General features: G+C 39.1%; 1 protein-coding gene across 1 annotated transcript in view; it reads right to left on the reverse strand.

Moving 5' to 3' along the window:
* The window catches only part of PLPPR5 (phospholipid phosphatase related 5), a 110,473-nt gene that overhangs the window by 55,039 nt on the left and 30,814 nt on the right, over positions 1-24,620 (reverse strand). Inside the window, exons 2-3 of the mRNA XM_057748287.1 lie at positions 13,529-13,661; positions 7,396-7,646 (exon numbers count right to left, since the gene is read on the reverse strand). Coding sequence (XP_057604270.1) covers positions 7,396-7,646; positions 13,529-13,661 — 384 coding nt within the window. The remainder of the gene's footprint in view (positions 1-7,395; positions 7,647-13,528; positions 13,662-24,620) is intronic.

Below are 24,620 nucleotides of genomic sequence, written 5' to 3' on the forward strand. Positions count from 1 at the left end.
CGCCACATCATAGTCTGAAGTGAGGTGGACGTTCTGAACATCTAACAGACCGCCACACTGGCCCTTTACAGCCAAGACATCATTCTGATCCGTCAAGATAAACAAGAGGTCGTTAGCACACTGGAGCCTTGGTAAGACACTTGGGGAAACGCATTCCACACGAATACAGTTCTGGCCCATAACATCAAAGTGATGTTGCCTACCACGGAGGTCTAGTCAGCATTAAGCATGGCCAATGGTAGTTATGTTATTATGCTGCCAATTACTGTACATTGTAAAGAAGCTGAAGATAACTTAGAAATTGTCTTTTTAAAAGCAGATGAAGTTCTTCAATATCTCAATGTGTAGAACATAGACATGCAAAATTAAGGCTCATAAGAATAAAATATGCATTCACTTAAAATCAAAGTACCATTAAAATCCAATAATAATAACTATTTATATTACTTTTAGTGTTTGAGCTACTTGGCTGCCTGCAAAATAGGACACAAAACAGGAACTTATGGAATGCACACTTTTTTGACAATCTTCCTAATTCACATTGTGGAACATTTCAATTAAAATCAACTAACTAGTTTTCTTCACCTACTATGTGTAAGGCATTGGACTCTAAAGATAACTCAAAATGTAGCTGCCTTCTCCTCATTGGGGCACATCTCAGGAGGCAGTGTGATGTAAGAGACCAAACGCTGGCTTTTGGAGTCACACTGACCTGGGTCATAGTCCCGGCTCTAACAAATACTAGCGGAATAACATTGGGCACGTTAATTAGCCTCTTGTATCCTCAGTTTTGGCAATTGTAAAATGAAGATAGCCAAACTTTCATTCCAGCCATTGTGAAGAGTAAGACATAGACAGTACTTAGTATGATACTCGACAGTTACTTTTTAAATAATGGAGGCTCGGGAACCTGAGGATAGAGTAGTACAGAAGCAGCATGAGATACTGAAACTGGACCCAGGAACTTGGCTCCATTTAGCCATAGCATCTAAGTACGCTGGTGATGGTGTATAAAGCCTGAGGTGCACATCAGAGCACTGGCTCTGGGTCTAGGTCTGACTTTCCTACTCCTGGACTCTAAGAGAATACACTTAGGGATCCCCCACCTGCTCGAATCTGCACATTTCATATTGTCTGACTCTGGTTTCATCAGAACTAGGACTTTCGATCATAAGGAAACAAGCCGAGTTAAAATTCTTATCATTTCATGTCTGAAATTGACACTCTTCTTAAAATGTTCCCTTCACTTTTAGTTTCTTTCCTTTTTAATTCCCTCTTTACTCTCTATCAGACCATTTTAAACTTCAGAAGGAGCTTATATCAGTATGTACAGGCTTTATGCATTCTAAGTACTCAATATATATTTGTGAAATGGAAGTAAAGAAAATCGTTCTAAGGAACTGCTTCTGTAACGTCATTTTTCAACCCGGTGTTGCTTATTAAGTCAAGCATAAAGCCTCAGGTTGGTTTACATGGTCTTTCTGATTTATTTATTCTTGCTAATCTTTAAACCTCACAATCCCCCCACCCGTATACTCCCAGTGTGAGGTTCTCCCCTTAGTCCCTCCTGACTGTATCTGCTGTTTCTTGCTCCCGGCCTCTGCTCTCCCTGCCCCCTTACCTGGAATGCTTCTTCTTCACCTGTTCTAATCATACTCATCTCCAAGACCCATCCCAAGCACCACTTTCTTCTGAAGCACTCCCCGTGATGCTCGCCCATAGCCATCTCTTCCTTCCACCCTCAGTGGCTCCCACGGTTGCTACCAGATATGCTAACAATCAGATTTCACTTAGAACTTTATCATGTCCCATCCTCAGGACAAACTCATCCAGTAGGCAAGGTGTCACTTCTAGGACCCGTGATACTTCTAGGGACCCATGAAACTGTCTTAATATCTTTTAAAATCAGAAGGATAAAGTGAATATTAAAGAAAATGTCTAAGATACATTATTTACAAATTTGTTTTTTATAGTAATGAGGTTATTATTATTATTATTATTTTTTAATTGGCAGAAGGGACCCATGAAGGCACACGTAAGTGCCTAGGGCCTACGAAAGGCATAATGCAGCCCTGGTGATGTTACACTGCCCAAGGATCGTCAGTCTTGTGTTCCTGATTAGAATGTGCAAATGCTGCCAGCAATCCCCAAGCTGGCGTCTGCTGACACCTAAGAAACCCCAGATGTATTAATGGAATTCCATGACACATTTTTCAATATTTCAAAGAGCCTAACAGAATAGTGTATTTACCCATAATAAGCCCACATGCACTAACTAAAATGTCAGTACTCTTTGCTTTTGGCTGGAACTATATTCAGTCAGTTGGCAACACTGGTGATCTCATGCTGCTGCGTGGTTCTGATATGTTGTGGAAGGCACAGGAATTTTTGTGATGTGACCAGAGAACCAGATGCCACTATAAAGCCACAGGTCAATCACAGAATACCCAGATATGTGTCACATACAGAAACCAGGTACAATTAAGGTGATGAGGCAGAGTACCCATATGTCTTTAATCATTCACTGCGTGTTATTTAATAATCGTATGTGTGCAATTTTAATAACTGTATTGTGCAGTTTCAAAGCAGCATATTATGTTTTTATTATTATCGACCACTGTTTAATATCTGGCCCTAAGTTAGGATGGGAAAGTGTTAATATGTTAAATAGAAGATTTAAAGACATGGAGTTCATAGAGGAGTGGGGGGGAAGGGGGAAGGTAAACTATAGAACGGGCTTATGGTAGTGAAAGCATCGGAACCCAATGGGTACTTCACGGATATCCTTTGCACCTTCCGCCACCCGCTCCCAATAGCTGAACGTAGCTGAAGGCTGACAGCAGAAATGTCAGTCGGCTAACAACTGTGGTCATGGCACAGGTAGTCAAGTAATAGCACAGCAACCACATTAGGAGTGGGTGCTCAATAAATACTTTTTGATATATTATCGGGTAGACACAAATTTGCTCATTTGAAATCTAGAGCACAGGGACCTTATACATTTCAGTGTTAAATTATTCCTGAGCAGGGAAGATTTAGAGGAATGGCATTCTGATGCCAGCCAGGTCTCACCAGCCAGTGAAGACAAATTTGTGAAGGCAGCCCAGAGCTTTTCTTTTTCCCCACCCCAATCCTTCTCCTCCAAACACAGTCCCTGACCAGTCAGTCTCATGGAGACAACTTCTGCCAGGAACGGGCACGCTCCCCCAAACTCCTGTACCCTAGAATGAAGGCCTGCTCATGCCCCTGCATAGAATTAGGTAAAACATCACAAAAGGAGGGGCAGACAGACACCAGTGGGCTGTGTTTATTTAACTCTGGTCTTGGCAGCCTGCAAGCAGTCATTGTTGCACGTGGGCCCTTGTGAGCTTATTATAAAAGATGGCCACATGGGAAGTGACAGTAGGATGATACGAATAGTCCACCAACAACAAGAAGGAAGAAGGCAGGAAAATGATATTTTAGAGCTTTCCACTAATATTCTGAGAAAAGACTGCAGTAAATTGTTTAATGCCCACAAATTCCTCCTTTCCAGTATATTCAGCTCTTTACAGTCTCACTTTGCTATGCCTCCCTTCTCTAGGTGGAGACTATTTCTCCATCCCTATCAGTCTGGGCTGGCCTTGTGATGTGCTTGGACCAAAAGAATACAGCGATGGGGATGCTGAACAAGCTTTGGAGCCTATGCCTCAAGATGCCTTGCAGCTTGCACCTCTGCCCTTTTGGAAGGCCTCTTGAGAATGAGAGAGCCCAGCTATTCCAGCTGTCCCAGCTCAGTCCACCCCCAGCTGACGGGTCAGCTGAATGAGACCCATGAGAGAAGCAACGAGGACTGGCCACCAAGAAAACCACAGATCAGCCCACAGAGTCCTGAGGATAATAAATTCTCATTGTTCGGAGGTTTAGGGTGGTTTGTTATGTGGCGACAGATGATGGGGAAAGACAAATAAATGTTACTAACCCCTCCCCCTCTGCTTAAAAAGACTTTCAGAAAAATCTAAGGTCAGAAGTGGAAGTGACCTAAAGAGACCCTTCTACGACTCTTTGTTTCAATACTTTATGAAGTTAACTAGAAAGTCACCAAATATTATATCTCATTCTCAACTTTGGAGTTCATTTGACTTTAATTGAAAAAAGCTTTATCCATTTTATATGAAAAGAAATACCACAAAGCTAAATTTAAGTATTATTCTAACGCAACTTAACACTGAATTATGAATTTCATGGTTGAGGGTTAAATAACTTTTAGAATTTTTTCCTGGGAAACTGACAGCATTTGCAAAAATAGGCATAGGATTTTTTTTTTCCCTGAAAGTTCTCAGTAAAGCAAAAGAGAACAGCTCTGTGATCAAATTATCCCCAAAGCCTTAATTAAAGTCAGATGCTAAAGGAGAGTTCAAGTTCCTTAATTTTATTTACTAGGCCACAAAGAGAAGCATCAGGAAAATATCCTTCAGTTCTTATTCGCATGCTTCCTAATAGGGCTCATTTATTTTTATTTATGTGTTTACATATGTTTATAACACCTCCACCACATTAAACAAATATCTCTTCCAAAATATAGCAATAAGCCTATTTCCACAGAGAATACTGAATATACGGCTGTTTTCCCCTATTTACCTACACTTCAAAATTCTGGCAAGCATTTCATAAGATTGTATTAGTTTGAAACATCCCAACGTTTCTATTATAAAGTTTTTGCAAGGTGTCTCCAGTGAAGCTGGGAAGAAATATAAATGTGTACAGGTTCAAATATAACAGCAAATCCTGACTGTACTGCCTCCGTTTGCAGTAGGAGTTATATTCAGAGTTGCCATAGTAGCCACCCACACTTACACACACACAAAGAGGTGGTGGAGAAGAGAGAAAAACAGTTAGCAGAGAACAGCATCTATTGTTAAAAAGACAGCAGTACTCTTCAATGTAATTACAAGCAGGAATCCTGACTTTTAGGCTGAACTGTTGTTTAACGATAGAAGATTTCCGAGTGCTAGAGTGTTATTAATTTTTTTTTCTCTACCATCTGGACCTTCGGTTTTAAGTCTTATGGATGTTGACATTACGAAGGACCAGGAGGGAATTCAGCTAACCACATACAAATTAGGGCTAATATAATTTAATGATTCCCTCTCTGAAGCATTTGGAATCATTGTAGCCAGGAAAACATGTGGTTCTACGGATCTGGGCAAGTTACTTCACTTTCTGAGCGTTCTCATCTGTAAAATGGTTATAATAATAGTATATACTTCAAGGAGTTGTTATGAGGATTCAATAAATTAATACAAATAATCAATTATTACAAGTAATAACAATAATGATAAAGAATAAATTTTAAAATACATAAATAAGAGCTAGTAACATAGTAAATAAATTAGTAAAAGTAAAGCACTAGTACCTGGCACACAGCAAATGCTCAATAAATGTTTGCTAATAATAATCATAATTATTATTAAAACATCTCCAAGTGTTTATTACAAACTAGAACAGTATGGCTTATAATTCAGAAGTAGCTTAAATAAATGCCTTTAAGTAAGTTGCTAAAAAAAAAACAAACAGGTAAGAAGTTGCCTGTAGATACACCATTCTGGCAGGATAAAAAGACCATGTATTTCACTCTAGTAACACATTCACCACCAGTGAATGTGTTAGTAGATTTTGCACAGCAAAATCTAACATTCATGTTACTGCTAAGATAATCACGTAACAGTATTAGGGGGTCAGAGAGTATTCTGGAATTTGTCTCAAGTCATTGACTTGATCACATGTGTATATGCAGTTATATTTACAACTCACACCCAGATACAAACACAAACATCAGATTTAGATGTGAAGACAAGGAATGAAAAGTATTCTATGGCTCCCAATTCGCTCCAGTTTTAAATCTTCATATCAAGACTGAATGCTCCATATTCTAGGAGAGGTGGAACACACAGTCAAGCAATTTAGGAACTAGGAAGGAAAACGCATGGATCAGATTTCACATCAAGTCTAGAAGTACCGTAACATGTGTAGCAGAAAGCAAAGCTGATGGGTTAAAGAAACCAGGAGAAATTAGAGGAACACAGCTGGGAGCAGAGTGAGGGTAAGAAGGGAGTTGTAACTGGAAAATTGTACGGAAGTCATAAGAGAAAATGGATAGGATGGGATCTGATCCTTAACTCTATAAAAATTTTCTTGGTGGAATTTTTTGAAAGTTTAGGCAGTGAGTTGTCAATTAGCTTGGCTTAAAAACTTTGAAAGTGTTAAAATGCACACACCCTTACGACCTCCGAATTTACCCTACCATTGTGAATCTTATGTCCGATGCCACAGTTCCTCTCTTAAATTGTCCTTTATTTAGTAATCTTTATTTCCAATCTCAAGCACAGGCGTCACAGGAAATATTCTCTCTTTTAGAGATAAACTGACAAGACTGCATTAGGAGCATTAGAAACATTTCCATAATCAAATAGCTCTTTGAGGGTAAAAATAATTCTGAGTTTTTTCAAGTAATTAGAAATTATCAAATTTGGTTTCAAATTGCTCCTGAGATCTCTTGTCAATGAGTTGAAATTGGCAGTAGTTACTGGCACCATTGGACAGGAGAACTTCAAAAGGAAAAATCTCCTGCACTTCTTACTGTAGCTATGGACAAGCCTACAAAGTACACTTCTGGAGTCCAACTTTACGGCTGCCGGGCAGATGCTGGAGAGAGAGGGAAAGACAGATGGATACAAACACTGGGATCAAGGGCTGCCTGCCAGGGCTGCCCTCCTTCCTACTCCAGCCGGTCATTGATGCACTCACCTGGGACTGCTTACTTCCACCCACCTAAATGTGCTAAGATAGCTGCACTTAGTGCTTGACTCTTACTACTAAAATGATGGCAAATATTCAAGAATAAAGAAAATATATATGATTTATCAGGGCCTTTTGGTTAGTCCTATGAGAAAACTTTAAAACACTGGTTGAGATATTAAGATGATATAGTTACCAATAGCAAAAGAATTTTCTAGGAAAAGAGGGCCTCTTTCTCCATCTTCACCAGAGAACATTAAACTTGAGTAGGCAGCTAAGAGCCTAGGCAGTTCTCTTAATTGCACTATTACAAGTCTATGGGGACTGCTATAGAACAAATTTGTTTCCATTAAGCCCTATTTAATATAAAGACAAACATATTCTCAAATGGAAATGCTAATGGCTATATTTTTTAATACAACCAATGACCCACACATAATCTCATGAGAGTCAACTGACTTAATTTTACTCACAGTCCAAACAGCTATTACTAAAAATAAATTAAATGGCCTACAGAAAGCTGTTAATATGACTCCCATTACGGCAGGGAGAAATAATTTCTGCTTTGGCAGAATTACCAGAAAGACAAACTAAGAATGGCTTCTAATCCTTACTTACTGTCAGATACATAGCTGCATAGACACTGAGAGCCGCTTCTTTGGATGGAAATGTTTTCCTTGCTCTCATGATGAGATCCGGGTTGCCCGTGCAGGCCTCTTCCCCACTGATGAACTGTGTGTACTGCTGACACCCAAGTGCCGTGTAGTTGGGTTTACACAGGGCGAGAAAATGTGGAGCCAGATTTCCTGTAACTACTTGTCCAGCGTTTACAAAGATATCTGTAGCAAACAGTCCAAACGTATAAATTCCTGAGGAAGAAAACACACCATTTTAACCGTTTGGTTTGTTGTGGTTCAATTTACAATAAACCAACGTGGAAATATTTTAGAAACTATAAAATAGTTCACACGTACATACATATTTACATACATGTGGTTCCTTCCCTTTCACTCCCTCCAGCTCCTCCCTTTGCTTTCTGAAGTTGTGGGAGTGTTAAATTATTTAACATATTGAGCTGTCTACCACTGGCTACATTTTTATGCATGGCAGGTTTATAAGACATAAAAGAATAAAATATATTCTAAGGCTGTGTTTGGGTAATGTGATTTTTAAGTGGAGATGCGTTTCCCTGGAGAGGGTTCAGTCTATCACCTTCCGCTAATGTTAGCAATCTTTATTTTTTCCCTATTTTTGAAAAAAAATTTTTTTTATCTTACTAACATAAAGCAGAGCAATCGTCTCCCTTTGATTATGCCTCCTAAGCTCATTCAAACTGATATTAACTCAGCTGGAGGTGCCAATTAGCAGCAAAATCCAATGCCATCAGTCTTCATTTAAATATCATGGAAAATGTTAAGTAAAGCAGAATGTTTTCAGATTAATCTGTACATCTCCATCGGAAACACATTTTTAAAAGTCACATAACAGCTAAGTCCCACCTTATCTTTTATGGCTTGAGTTTCAATTTATCAAATTTAGGACAATTTAGTAAATAATAAAGCAATTAGATTATAATTTTTAAATTATCTTCACAGTATTAAAATTTTTTGCTTTGTTTACCTGAAGGTATAAAATTAAGTACATAAATTTTCCCTCTTTTGTAATGAACATGCCAATTTACTCAAATACCAGAAGTATTTTCTAAATTCAATGTCATTGGTCATTATTGCCAAAACTTGTCTTTCTACTTAGATAGGGTAGGCAAAATAAATCCTTTGGTATTATTGTCAATAAACTTATAGATACAATCTGCCAGGATGTGGTATTGATGTAAAGATCCATTCTTTTATAATTTTGGGTAACAAAATCCATCAGGAGATTTTAAAACTATGCCAAAATAATACTTCCTAAACAGTTGGTTCATTAAAAAGCCATATAATTCTATGATAATAAGTAGATGCTTTTTTTTTTTTTGTCATATATCTCTGGATTGTTTCCTAAGCCTTTATATTACTATTGGCAGTTGTGTCGCAAATCATCATGGTCAAGTAATTTTCCAGGATTAGCTACGTGACTATCCTTTTCATTTTCAAAATATTATGTAACATTATGAAAGGTTCTTCCACCCAAACCTGCACACAGCAAAACTCTATGTGTATACAAACCACAATGAAACAAAGACCTTAGTTCTCTGTTGAAAAAATTGACAAGGAAGCAATGAAAAACTTTCTTTACATCTTACCAGCATTCCATGAGTCATACAAATAAATGTTATTAAATCAGAAATTTGGCAGAGGCAGAGAAATGGAAGAGAACAAAGGTCAATAAAATGTTATCGTAGACACTCTCTCTTTCCAAATCTCATGACCTAGCTTGGGAGTCCAAATGGTAAGCCTTCATCTCCCTTCTCTTGAAATCTAGGCTAAGATGTACTCATTTTATTTAACCAAACCATTCTTTTTATCTGGTACGATAAGCTTTCCTCTTTAAAGTAGAGAGGAATATTTGATAAGGATATGGAAATGTCTCTTGATACTTGTAAAAGTCCCAAATGTGCTTTAGAATTAAAATAGTGCATCAGGCCCATGGCCAATATTGAAGTGGACTACAAAGATACCCTGAGATCCCATGAGTGTATCCACTCTGCTGATCTCCAGAATAAAGTCACTATAAAGAGTGATGTCCTATTATGCAGAAATGCTTTGCTCACAAGCTTCCCTTTTATTATAACTAGAAACATCCAAATCTTGATAAACAAGGAAACAAGAAACAAATCAAACACTCCTAAATATTTTACAAAATCATATAAGAAGATACATGCAGAGACTTAAAAGCACATGTTACTTTGTGCCATTAAGGCAGACTTCATTTTATTGAGCTTCACTTTACTGGGCTTTGCAGAAAGTGCATTTTTTTTTTTTTTAACAAACGGAAGGTTTGTGGCAATGCTGTGTTGAGCCAGTCTATCTGCGCCATTTTTCCAATAACATTTGCTCACTTTGTGTGTCTATGTCACATTTTAGTAATTCTCCCAATATTTCAAAGCTTTTCATTGTGATTATACTTATTATTGGTGATCTATGATCAGTGATCTTTGATGTTACTATGGTAACTGTTTGGGGGCACCACGAACTGCACCCATGTAAGGCAGTGACTTGACTGATAAATGCATGCGCTCTGACTGCTCCACCAACCAGCCGTTTCCCTACATTTCTCTCCCTCTCCTCAAGCCGCCCTATTCCCTAAGACACAATATTATTGAAGTTAGGCCAATTAAAAATCCTACAATAGCCTCTAAGTGTACACGTGAAAGGAAGAGTCACACATCTCACGATTAAAAACTAGAAATGATGAAGCTTAGTGAGAAAGGCATGTCGAAAGTGGAGACAGGTTGAAAGCTAGGTCTCTTGGACCCGTTAGCCAAGTTGCGAATGCAAAGGAAAAGTTCTTGAAGGAAATGAAAAGTGCTCCTCCAGTGAACACGCAAACGATAAGAAAGTGGAGCAGCCTTACTGCTGATATGGAGAAAAAGTGTTAGTTGTCTGGATAGAAGAACAAACCAGTCACAACACTCCCTTGAGCCAAAGCCTAATCCAGAGCAAGGCCCTAACTCTCTTCAACTCTGAGAGGTGAGGAAGCTGCAGAAGAAAAGTTTGAAGCTAGCAGAGGGTGATTCATGAGGTTTAGGGAAAGAAGTCATCTCCATAACAGGGAAGTACAAGGTGAAGCAGCCAGCGTTGATGTAGAAGCTGCAGCAAGTTACCCAGAAGATCTAGCTCAGGTTAAGGAAGGTGTCTGCACTAAACCACAGATTTTCAGGGATGAAACAGCTTCCTACTGGAAGACTTTCAGATCTAGAGAGAAGAAAATGCTTGGTTTTAAAGCTTCAAAAGACAGGCTGACTCTCTTCTTTGGGGCTAATGCAGCTGGTGATTTTAAGGTGAAGCCAATGCTCACTTACTATTCTGAAAAGCCTAGGGCCCTTAAGAGTTATGTTCATATACTCTGCCTGTGTTCTATAAGGGGAACAACAAAGCCTGGATGACAGCATATCTGTTTACAACATGGGTTACTAAATATTTCAGGCCCACTGCTGAGACCCACTGCTCAGAAAAAAAATTCCTTTCAAAGTATGACTGCTCATGGACAATGCACCTGGTCACCCAAGAGCTCTGATGGAGATGTACAATGAGATGAACGTTGTTTTCATGCCTGCTGACACAGCATTCATTCTGCAGGTCATGGATCTGCAGTAATTCTGATTTTCAAGTCTTATTATTTAAGAAATACATTTCATAAGTCTGTAGCTGCCATAGATAGGGATTCCTCTGATGGATCTGGGCACAGTTAACTGAAAAGCTTCTGGAAAGGATTCACCACTCTAGATGCCATTAAGAACATTCATGATTCATGGGAAGAGGTCAAAGTACTAACATTAACAGGAGTTTGAAAGAAGTTGATTCCAACTCTCAGGGATGACTTTGAGGGGTTCAAGAATTCAGTGGAGGAAGTAGCTACAGCTGTGGTAGAAACAAAAGAATTAGAAGTGGAACTTGAAGATGTGACTGAATCGCTGCAATTTCATGATAAAACTTGAATGGATGAGGATTTGCTTTTCACAGACGAGCAAGGAAAGTGGTTTCCTGAGACGGACTCTACTCCTGGTGAAGATGCTGGGAAGACTGTTGAAATTACAACAGAGGATTTAGCATATTACAGAAACTTAGTTGATAAAGCAGCAGCAGGGTTTGAGAGGACTGACTACCATTTCAAAAGAAGTTCTACCATGGGTAAAAAGCTATCACACAGCATCGCATGCTACGAAGAAACTCTTTGTAAAAGGAAGAGTCAATCACTGGCTAACATCATCGCCGTTCTATTTTAAGAAATTGCCACAGCCACCCCAGCCTTCACATACTACCACTTTGATCAGTCAGCAGCCATCAACGCCGAGGCAAGTCCCTCCACCAGCAAAGAGATTATGACTCATTAAAGGCTCAGGTGATGGTTAGCAGTTTTTAGCAATTTTTGAAAGTATTCTTAATTCAGGTATGAATTTTTTTAAGACAATGCTACTGCACACTTAGACTACAATATAGTGTAAATGTAACTTCTATATGCACTGCGAAACCAAAAACTTCATGTGAGTCACTTTATTGCGATATTCACTTTATCGCTGTGGTCTAGAAATGAGCTGAAATATCTTGGAGGTATGCTTGTATATTCTTTAGAAATATGTGTCTAAATGATAAAAGTATTTTACTTAATGAGGCATAATATAATTTAACAATATTTAGGAAGGTTCAACTTCATCAAAATTCTTTAGTTCTGAGTATATTATTGCTTATTTTGTTATTAAATGATTCTCATGCAAAGATTAAATTGGTCAAGAACACAGTATTGATGCATGTGAAAAATATAACTTTTAAAGTTTCAGGGACTTCCTTGGTGGTACAGTGGTTAAGAATCCGCCTGCCAATGCAGGGGACACAGGTTTGATCCCTGGTCCAGGAAGATCCCACATGCTGCAGAGCAACTAAGCCCGTGTGCCACAACTACCGAGCCTGTGCTCTGGAGCCCGTGAGTCACAACTAATAAGCCCATGTACTGCAACTACTGAAGCTGGTGAGCCTAGAGCCCATGCTCCTCAATGAAAGAAGCCACTGCACTGAGAAGCCCACGCACTGCAGCGAAGAGTAGTCCCCGCTCGCTGCAACTAGAGAAAGTCTATGCAGCAACGAAGACCCAGCGCAGCCAATAAATAAATAAAGTAAAAATTTATTTAAAAAATTTCATATAAAAGCTATCCTTTCAAAAGTATAAATGAGGTCTGTAGGGATGTATGAGTTGATGAAAATAAAAAGAACAGTCTTAGATATGAAGACCTTTTGTCTCCAGAGAGATTGAAAGGCATGATGATATTTGATTAGTCTTTGGTGGGTTTATATATAGATTAGGTGATCTATATACTATCTCCAAAGTCTTCATCTAGTTCCCATCAATATGAGAAATATATTGAAGGGTTACAGTATTCTTAATACTGATCAGAATTTGTCTTAAATGTTATTTAGTATATATAGATGTATTTTTTTCTTATTTGATAAAGCCAGGAAATACATAATAATAATAATTAACTTTTGTTTCAGTTAAAAACTCTCTCTTCTCCAAATGTCTAGTGAATTGAGATGATTTTCAGTAATTCATCAGTGTCCATGTGCATTAGTGTTAAAACTTGAGATTTAAAGTATCAGTAAATCTTGTCTCCTAATAAAATCACCGATACATTTTTGTTGTATTAAAAAAAAACACCACCTCAGAAATAATCCATGGAGTGCTACTTATGATAATTAACAAATAACAACATTTCTTTTATTTGTCCAGCTGTTTTTCTTGTCCTTTGTGATGTTCGATAACCAACCTAGATTATCATTTCTACCTAAGCATTGTTTCTGAAATTTAATAAACACAGTAAATCATTTCTTTTAATTATGTAATTTTTAGTTTCTTTTAGAATATTAAATATCCAAGTGTGGTGGGATTTGTTTTCCTTAAAATAATATGCATAGAAATGATACCATGTAGTGGAGTTTTGCAAAACAGGAGAGAAAATAATAACGTAATATTTATTTTTAAAACCAATTGAAACATTTCAAAGAAAATATAACCTGGTTAAAATGCTGGTCATTTTAAAGGTTAGCTTATACATAAACATTATTTCAGCAACAATTAAAACAATTCAATGAACACATACCAAGAAATCGTACAGTTCTCCTCACCAGTGGGTTTATATAGCAACAATCTCCAGTTAAAATAGTTTTCTCCTGGTTTTCAAAATCCCTTGTGGCCAGTTGTAGGCAAAACACAGCAGTTTCTCCAGCTATTATCTTGCGAGGAAATAAAAGATTAAAGAATGTTAGAATTGAATCAATATAAATGTAGAATATTTTTATTTTTAAAAAATGCAAAAAAAGGAGTTCTTCTGAGTGGTAACAATCTCAATATAAAGCTGAATCATATTTGGTTAACCAAACACTTTTATTATAACCTTATCCTTATATATATATATATATATATATATATATATATATATAATCCATATTTCTCTCAATTCAAAAAAGTATTAAACTGATAAATTATGAATATAAATGGACTATAACAATTTTGTTTTCTAAAAGACTTTATTAAAAGTGAAATATATATAAAATAAGTGAAATACATGAAAGATCTTTGCTTTAAGGATGCACTCATTTTTCATCTGCAATTGAATTTCATGTTTCATTTTTAAGTGATTATGTCTCATTTAAATCTGACTCTGCCACAGACATCAGAACAAATCTCTATGAAAATAATCTTGGGATCTTCCTGGTGGTCCAGTGGTTAAGACTCTGTGCTCCCAATGCAGGGGGCCTGGGTTCAATCCCTGGTCAGTGAACTAGATCCCACATGCTGCAACTAAGAGCCCCATGCCACAACTAAAAGATTCTGCATGCCGCAACTAAGACCCAGAGCAGCCAAATAAACAAATAAATAAATAAAATATTTTTTAAAAGAGTGCTTTCATTAAAAAAAGGTATCTTGAAAGAATCTGATATAGATATACCAATTTAAAATTACATTAATACTTTTATAATAAGAAAATATAATCAAAATAATATCATTATTCTATTCTTGGATATTATTAAGAATTGTAATCACTAATCTATTCTTCATACTTTAGTATACATATGTCATTTTCATCTTCATAAAAAATTATATGAAACAGAGAATATTATCACATCTCTTTCACAAGGGGAAAAAACCAAGACTTGGAACTCAAGTGAATTGTCAAAGGCCACAGAGCTAGTGAGGAGAAAAATTAGGTTCTGATACAGATTCTTTGCTCAACTATGTGATTTATGAAAGGACCTGGCCACCTTCCATTGATGTTTGTACCATTTCATTAGTTTTTATACATGGTCTTTAAAATCACCCAGCATGGTACTAGAGCAAGTGTTGTGTGTCATATACTGTTTTACAGGTGAGGAAATGAAAGCTTGGGGAGGTTAAATAATTTGCTCCCCATAAGGCCAGTCAGAAGCCAGGCAGAAATTTCTGACTCGGCCTTAGATCTTTTGATTCTATTTAATACCATTAACAATCACACTAGAAATAAGATTATGAGAAAAGAAACCAAAGCCAGCAGCATGTCTCCTATTTTGTCAATGTTTAGGTTATATTTTAGGTCATCTTATCAAGGTTAAATAATGGACTATATGGGGAGTCCCTGACATTCACTGGAGAAGTGATTTTGGGGTCTTTATGAAAAGTAATACCTATGATTACAGGATATTTAAAATTATCAGTGGGAGGTAGAGAAGGAGATCACAGGGGATGAAGTGTTTGACTATTTTATTCCAATATGTGCAACAGATTATGAGGCATCTCCTCATTTATATCCTTCCCTCTACCTCCTTTTCCTCTACTATATTTCTTCTTCCAAGTATGTGAGGGTTCAAGGTTTAACCAGAAGATGTGGATCTGAATTTACTTTAAAGGAATCTAGTCTTGCCTATCTGGTAAGACAGAATTGAATTAGGAAAGGCTAGAATCTACAGCTTTCCAAATCCTCCTGAAAATTTTAACTTTGGCAAAGTAGAGCAGGTGTGTGATAAAACAGTTCATTCAGCCTAAACAGGCACAAGAGGTATTTTTTATGCGTTCATCACCCGTCACCAGGGCCCTGGGAGAAACAGGCAAATGGATAAGCTGTGGGTCTGACACCTTCTTATGTCCCATTCTGAATCACTCTTTCATGCCCTACCTTCCTCTCTGCTGCTCCTTGAAAGGAGTTACTTTCTGAGTTTTCGGTTTCAACTTCTTCCTGGTCTGTTTTACTACCAGAATGTTCCAAATTCTAACATTCAGTCATCCACTCCACATCACGAGCTGACAGGTGCCCTCCTGACTCTGCCCTCTGAGCCTTCTCTTCTCCACAGCAGGTACCATACGGTCTCCACTCCTGGGCTAGGTCCACCCCACAGTACACTGAACCCCCAACTCAGTCTACTAACACACTAAACCCCCTCGACTGTAGAAGATACCCAAGAACTCTTACTGAATGCATGAATGAATTCATCCTCAATAGATCAAAAGGTCTTAGTCTGCCTCTGACTTTTTATCTGACTCCTAATAACCAACTTTCTCTGTCTTGTTCCTGTGATGAAGTTTCCACCCTATACCCTAGTTCCTATATGCTTAGTCTCTGACCTGGTTACCTATTTAGTTATCAGATTAAAACCTACCTTATCCGGGCTAGTCTTCCCAATTTTCCTAATGCTAACCTCTTGCTTACCTGTATCTCTGCACATTGCATGTTTATGAGTTTCCTGTTTGTGTCTTGAGCATATCTGTCTCTGTCGATATTATTTGGCTGCTACTAAAAGAATCCCGCTCAACCTGGATTAAGAAGAATAGGGTCAAAAAGGATCTTGCTTTGATGTATGTCATAGAGTGTTCTGCCTAAGTTTTCCTCTAGGAGTTTTATAGTGTCTGGCCTTACATGTAGGTCTTTAATCCATTTGGAGTTTATTTTTGTGTATGGTGTTAGGAAGTGTTCTAATTTCATTCTTTTACATGTTGCTGTCCAATTTTCCCAGCACCACTTATGGAAGAGGCTGTCATTTTTCCATTGTATACTCGTGCCTCCTTTGTCAAAGATAAGGTGCCCATATGTGTTTGGGCTTACTTCTGAGTTCTCTATTCTATTCTATTGATCTAATAAAGGAAATAAAATCAAGAATAAACAAATGGGACCTCATGAAACTTAAAAGCTTTTGCACAGCAAAAGAAACCATAAACAAGACTAAAAGGCAACCCTCAGAATGGGAAAAAATAATTGCCTATGAAACAACGGACAAAGGATTAACCTCCAAAATATACAAGCAGCTCATGAAGCTTAATACCAAAAAAGCAAATAACCCAATCCACAAATGGGCAGAAGACCTAAATAGACATTTCTCCAAAGAAGACATACAGATGGCCAACAAACACATGAAAAGATGCTCAACATCACTAATCATCAGAGAAATGCAAGTCAAAGCCACAATGAGGTATCACCTCACATCGATCAGAATGGCCATCATCACAAAATCTGGAAACAACAAATGTTGGAGAGGGTGTGGAGAAAAGGGAACTCTCCTGCCCTGTTGGTGGGAATGTAAGTTGGTACAGCCACTATGGAAAACAATTTGGAGGTTCCTTAAAAAACTACAAATAGAACTACCATATGATCCAGTCATCCCACTCCTGGGCATATACCCAAAGAAAACCATAATCCCAAAAGAAACTTGTACCATAATGTTATTGCAGCACTATTTACAATAGCCAGGACATGGAAGCAACCTAAATGCCCATCAACAAATGAATGGATACAGAAGATGTGGCATATATATACAATGGAATATTATTAAGCTATAAAAAGGGATGAGATGGAGCTATATGTCATGAGGTGGATAGAACTACAGTCTGTCATACAGAGTGAAGTAAGTCAGAAAGAGAAAGACAAATATTGTATGCTAACTCACATATACGGAATCTAAAAATGGTACTGATGAACTCAGTGACAAGAACAAGGATGCAGATACAGAGAATGGATTGGAGAACTCGAGATTTGGGAGGGGGCAGGGGGTGAAGGGGAAGCTGAGATGAAGCGAGAGAGTAGCACAGACATATATATACTACCAACTGTAAAACAGATAGTCAGTGGGAAGTTGTTGTATAACAAAGGGAGTCCAACTCGAGGATGGAAGATGCCTTAGAGGACTGGGGCGGGGAGGGTGGGGGGTACGCGAGGAGGGGGGAGTCAAGGAAGGGAGGGAATACGGGGATATGTGTATAAAAACAGATGATTGAACTTGGTGTACCCCCCCAAAAAAAATAATAAATAAACAAAATTAAAAAAAAAAAAAGAAGAAGAATAGGGAATTTATTCTAAGGTTGGTGGGGTATCTCATAACATAGTGTGATGGGGCACAGGATTAGGTTCAGGGATGGAAATGTCTCAGGAGTCCAGGCAACTACACTCTCAGTCTCATTCTTCTCTGGAGTCATGCTGTCTCTCATCTCAGCTCGTCTCTGAATGCCTGACACATCTTAGTCTTTCTGCAAGCCACTTCGCCTGCTTCCTAGTGTACATGAGCGCCCCAGCAGTCTCCAAGAGACCTGTCTTGAACATGTCAGTTCAGTTCAAGGAAGATTCAACTAATTAGATTTACTGAACCCTGATTCAAAATTCCCAGAAGGTTCAGCTTGAGACAGGTGTCTCTTCTGGTTCAATTAACCAGGGTTAAGAAAGTGTGAGATGGTGTAGGAAAACTGCCTTCTGGGTAGAAAGGTTAGTTCTCAAAAAAAGAGTTGCAGTGATTTCTACTTCAAACTCCCATCCATTATATCTTGCTGGACCCCCCTCCATGCTAGTTCTTGCCGTAGACCAGCACTTTCCACCATGTTCTCTGGACGTGGGGTTCTGTTTGCCTACCTGGACCTCATCTTATCAAATGCATGTGCCTAGGCCCTAATGTCTGCTTTCCTTCATGGTATGTCTGCTTCCCACTCTCTAGTTCTCCCTGCCTCACTGTGACATCTGTGGAATTCCTCATCCAAATCATATTCTTTCTTAACTTCCCTCATCCCAACTTCCTAGGTCAAAACTCCCATTGTTACAACTCTCAGATAAATTCAAGTAATGAAAATAACACAGTTCTTATTATGATGAATACCTGGATGTCCCTGAGTTAAGGACACAGCAGTGATTTTTAAGGAAGTGTTTATAACCTAGTTGGGTGGACACGAAGCGAGATAATTAACAATGGTGCAAGGCTGTACATGTTGAGTTTTGACTGGTTTGGACAATAAGTGCCAGTAGAACATTTAGGAAGTGTCACTGAGTCACTGAGGGCATCTATGGTGGCCATGAAAGGTGCCACTAGGATCTCCTTCTCTGGGGAGGCTTTTGGTTTGATGGGCCCAGTTGTCACTCCTCTGGATCAACTGCAGAGTCCCTGCTGAGGCCTCGCTTCCTGCAGGCTCCTCCGAGCAATGGCTAGGAATGGTGGGGGAATTCAGGTGAGTCTGTTCCTCTGAGATGTGGGATAAAGACTTCCCATAATTCTGGCCAAATCTTTCTTGGAACTGTGCTGTACTCTGAGGTGCTTCCTATCCAATCCTCCTTCCTTCCTTCTCTCCTTCACAGGGGTCAGATCTCCATCACAGTCTGAAGGTTCTCTTTACCTTCTCTGGCTTACCCCCCCCCCCCACCCAACTTTTATCTTTTACAAGGATATTTACTAGATGGATGTAGAGGATTTGGATGCAAGCCCTACTGGGAAGGCAGTACTAGGAGTGCAGAGGAGATAGCCTTTCTCCTGGTAGCTCTCAACTTGGCCTGAACATAAGGCTAAAGGGAATTGAGTTTGCCTTGGAGGTAAAGGCTCTGGTCAGTGATTTGCAGACCTAAATTCTATGTTCCCTGATTTTATTTTTGTTCTTCTTCTCTTCTCCTGTCAGAAGCCCTCCCTAGAGGACTTCATTCCTCCTAAGGCTTTACCAAGCCCTGCTACTGTAAGGAATCCTAGATATTTCTTTCTCCCCTGAGCTCCAGATGCAGGTCTCCAATCATCCATTAAACAGCAACATCTCAACATGCTCAGACCTACATACTGAAGTCCTCAAAGCCTTCCCATCCAGAATGAAATTCCTGTCTCCTACCCTAAACCTCCTGTCCAAGTTGGACACCCAGGCTAAAACTCCCACACCTTTACACACCACGCTGAAACCTTCATTTCCCTCCTTTGCCTCTCTCTATCAATTGCTAAATTCTATTGCTCTTATATTTTAATTATGTTTCAGACATGTTCATTTTTATCACTACTGCCATTTAAAAATTCAGTCCCTCATCATTTCTTTCCTGCATTGCAGCATCCTCAGAACTCACCTCTGTGCTTCCATGTTCCCTGCTCAGACTGCGTGCAATCCAAATTTCCTATTTACAATTTCCAATGTGTCTTCATAGCCAATAGAATAGCAAGAATTGTCATAAGAGATTGTTTACAGGTGAACCTGAACCCATCTTTTTCAGCTTCTCTTACAAGCCTCCAGACACAGTATATTCTAGTCATAGCTAAACACTTTCATTCCCCAAAATACCAGCCATTCCCATATATTCTGGCTTTTAAACTTGGTCCATGCTTAAGATAGGCAATTGTAGGCAGTTCTGTTCTTAAGACATGATTTACATATTGCCTACTCGACTGCAACTCTATTCCTGGTACAACTCATCCCTCCCTGTTTTCCAATAGCACTTTGTACATTTATTATGGTACTTTACATATGCTTTTATAAGTATCAGTAACATCTGTCTCCTCCACTTAATTGAGAGCTCCTCTGTGACAGGGATTGTATAACATTATCTTTATACTTCCATATTAAAGCTCAGTGACTGGCAATAAATATGAATGGCTGCATGAATGAATGAAATCTAGCTCCGTCTGCCCTTAGAGATAAGGACACCAATCCAGAGACAAATAGAGAAGCTAAATATGTCTGCTACTGGCACAGCCAGAATCTGAATCCAAGTTTAGAGCTATTTTGACCACAGCCTCTACCTAGGAATGTGTGAGCTTTTCTTCTCATTTTCCCAGGTGAAGCCAGGTCAGCCCTCTGCTCCCCACGGACGCTCCTCAAGGCTCAGGTTACATCTTGGAGTTCCACCATATTCCTAGCATTTCTACAGCTTTAAGGGAAAGGTGTTGGGGCACAACGCGCCTTTACAACTCCTGGGGTCTCCAGGTATACGAGAACTGAGTACAGAAACAGACTTTCCCGATCCTTTTGACACACATGCCAGTCTTCCAACAAAGACTGAAAAAGCTTCACGCCACCCTAACTCTGTCATTTTTTTTCTTTTTTTTGAGGTTCTGTTTTTAGTGAAATTTCTTCATATTTCTACTGCATGCCCCTGGTTCTTACGTGTAACTGGGGACCTGGTGCTTTGGTCATGTCTCACCATTGTCAAGAAGGAGTTCTTAATCTGGGGGCACTGGTTGCCATTTTCATTAGATTCCCACAGCAGTGCTTGGGGAAAGATCATAATGGGTTGCTTTCTCTCCTGGGAGTGGGAGGCCAGGAAGCATGACAGGACAAGAGCACAGAAGCCAGAGATGGAGATGCTAAAAGCTTTGTCACTCCATCACTTTGTAGTTTTCCTTGATAAAATTCCTTTTCTCTGTGAACTTTTAAATGACAGCTGTTTCCAGAGAGAGTTGAAGTGATGAACAGTGTTAACTGAGAAGGAACACAGCCCCTCCTCCTGCCTGCCACACAGGCTGCCGCTGGCTACAGAGAGTGAGCAAGAAGGAGGACATCGGGACGGAGACCTGTGGCCCAGGCGGGGTGAACCAGCCGATTTTCTGTGGGCTAGCAGTTCACAGAGGGCATTCCTCCCCCCACCTCAGCAAAAGCTCCCTGTTCTCTGGGAAATAAAAGAAAAAGGGGGAAAAAAGACTACTGGTAGATGGGATGTAGGCTGGTGCAGTAGGAACACAGCCGTCAACTCTCACTTCTTTTCTTGCACCTGCCTTCCAGCTCCCCTCACCTGGGCTCGCTAACCTCATCCTACCACCATTCCTCCTTGGACAAGAAGGGGTGAAGCCCCCTGTTCCCCAGTTCTATACGAAGCCCTCAAGCAACCTTTGTAGAAGGTTGCTGTCATTCATGGTCCATGGCACTATATCTGGAATGTGATAAGATGCCCACCAAGGGCTCGGGAGCTGATACTGAAGGGCCATCAGTGCTTCACAGGGCTGTGTCTGAGCAGCTGTTCTGTTTCTTGAGTCACACTCCCCTCCCCACTGCAACCTGACAGTCTACCTCCCTGGAGGAAACAGCTGTGCTCCTGAACCTCACCTAGCCTGTAAATGGAAGCCCTACAGTCCACTGACCAACCAAAATGAAATACTATGTTCCCTGTGATACACCACCCTCTGAGTCACTCCACCGTGCTTTACTGAACTCAAGTGTTAACATTATGAAGCTCCTTGAACCCTACCTTCCCATCAAGGTGGACCTGTACACTCCCCCTTCCTAAATGACCCATCCATGGCTCCATCTCATCTCTGAGGACAGATCTGATAGCCAGTTCTGTTTCTTATCCTTTACCCTGTTCACCAGTGAGAAAAAGCACCACCTGGCTGATGAATAGCAAGCTACAAAAATGCAGATGTGAATCGTAATTCACTAAGTATAAATGCCTCTGTTATGAGCACATAATGTTGCTCCCGTACCTCAGCTTCCAGAGGCTGACCCTCTGTTAGCTATATTTCTTAATAACAAAACACTGAGTTTTTTCTGGGACAACAACATCATAGTAGACTTTCATCAAATGTCAAACTACAAATAGCTTTATGTTTTCATTTATAAAAACCCAACTAGAAATTCCCCTCCCCTTCAACTGGTGGTCATTCAAACATATCCAGGATTCATTGGTTTGAAATTAGTACAAGAAAAACATGTCAGGTGTACTAAAGCAGCAGAATCATGCAATCTGTGTGATGGTACTTGGCATGTGTTACACACGCTTAAGATATATGTCAAATAATATCCGAAAAGCAACTTTAATTCATAAAAGTTTAGTAACGGCACATACTTAAGTTTTAAAATGTAGGAGGTACTATTATATGCACATTATGCATTCTTGGTTATTATACAGACACATAGAGAGAGAGAGTTCATTTGCCATCTAGCCAAGGAAAGTTCTAAGCTATACCACAAGAGGGAATGCAAATTGGTACCACTATGGAAAACATGATAAATGTTCCTCAAAAAATTAAAAATAGAACTATCATATAATTCAGCAATCCCACTTCTGAGGGGTATTTATGCAGAGGAATTGAAATCAGAATATCAAAGAGATACCTGCACTCCTATGTTCATTGTGGCATTATTCACAATACCCAAGATGTGGAAAGAACCTAAGTGTCCATTTATAGGTGAATGGATAAAGAAGATGTGACATATATATACACATAGGTAGGTGTGTATACCTATGTACATATATATAACAGAATTATATATATATATATATTATATGTATATATAATGGAATACTATTCAACCATGAGAAAGAAGGAAAATCCTACAGTTTGTGACAACTTCAAAGTGAAATAAATGAGATAGAGACAAATACTGCATGGTATTACTCATATATGGAATATTTAAAAAAAAAAAAAGGAAGTCAAACTCAATAAAAATAGAGAGTAGAATGGTGGTTTGAATCCCAAGGGCTGGGAGGTAGGGGAAATGGAGAAACACTGGTCAAAGGGCACAAACTTCCAGTTGTGTGATTACATCTTCTGGGGGTTTAATGTACAGCATGGTGATTATAGCTAAAAATACTGTATACCTGAATATCGCTAAAAGAGTAGATCTTAAACATTCTCACCACACACACACAAAACTGTAATCATGTGTGGGATGGAGGTTTTAGCTAATACCAAGGTGGTAATCCATTTTGCAATATAAAATGTATCAAACCAACACATTGTACCCTTACACTTATACAATGTTATATGTCAATTATATCTCAATAAAGTTGGGGAAAAAAGATTTTTAAAAAACTTACATAGCATGTGCTATGTTTTAGGGAATATTCTCAGTGCTTTGCAAATATTTACCAATATAATATTTAAAACAACCTTATGAGGTAGGTATTGTTACTGAAACCCAGTTACAGGTGAAGAATGTAATGCACAGATAAAGTAAAGTGCCTAGGGCTGGGTATAGAGTGAAGAACCATCTCACCACAAGGCAGTCCACCTCCTGAGCCCACACTTTTTAAATTAGATTTTCATTTTCTATCAGAGTAACATTGATATACAATGTTGTGTATGTTGTAGGTGTAGAGAATCGTTTTCATTTATACATATACATACATCTGTGCATGTTCAGCTTCTTTTCCCATATAGATTATTAGAGAATGATGATAGACCTTCCTTATTCATCATGGATCCACACCTTAACCTTCATGTTACCAGCCGTGGTTAAGATGTTGGGTGTGTGGCAACCAGGAGGCCCTAATCCCTAGGGAGAGGGCAGTTTTAGTGCAACAGTAGGTAAAAGGCAGCTTAGATAGAAGGATATGAGGTCAAGACCTAGATCTGTTCCTGTGAATTAATGTTTGTAGTCTTTAAAAAGAGACTCCTGTTAAAATGCAGGTAGCAGTATATTAACACATATATGCAGAATCTAGAAAAATGGCACAGATCAACCAGTTTGCAAGGCAGAAGCAGAGACACAGATGTAGAGAACAAACATATGGACACCAAGGGGGGAAAGTGGGAGGAGGGGATGAATTAGGAGATTGGGATTGCCATATATATATTACTAACAAGAAAAGAAATATCAAATTGTACACTTTAAATATATGCAGCTTATTGTATGTCAAATAAACAAACAAACAAATAAATAAATAAAAATGCAGATAGCAGGGGGTAAGAAACACATGGAAGCTGTCAGACCAATGGATGGGACCATCTCATTAAAGCACTTTTAACTGGGAAACCAGAGGGAAGGGATGTGTTCTTCTGAGAGTGCTCTATGGGCAGTGATTCTCAGACGCGGGGCCCCACCGGCAGCATCAGCAGCACCTGGGAACTGGATGGAACTGCAACTTAGGCCCCAGCCCAGTCCCACTGACTCAGCAGCTCTGGCCATGGGTTCCAGCCATTCGTGTTTTAATAAGCCCTCGAGCTCTCTACAGGATATTTCAGGGAGTCTACAACTCCTGATTACCACATGTTCTAAATTTGTCA

Source organism: Hippopotamus amphibius, chromosome 1 (genome assembly GCF_030028045.1).
Source record: "Hippopotamus amphibius kiboko isolate mHipAmp2 chromosome 1, mHipAmp2.hap2, whole genome shotgun sequence".
NCBI classification, from domain to species: Eukaryota; Metazoa; Chordata; class Mammalia; order Artiodactyla; family Hippopotamidae; genus Hippopotamus; species Hippopotamus amphibius.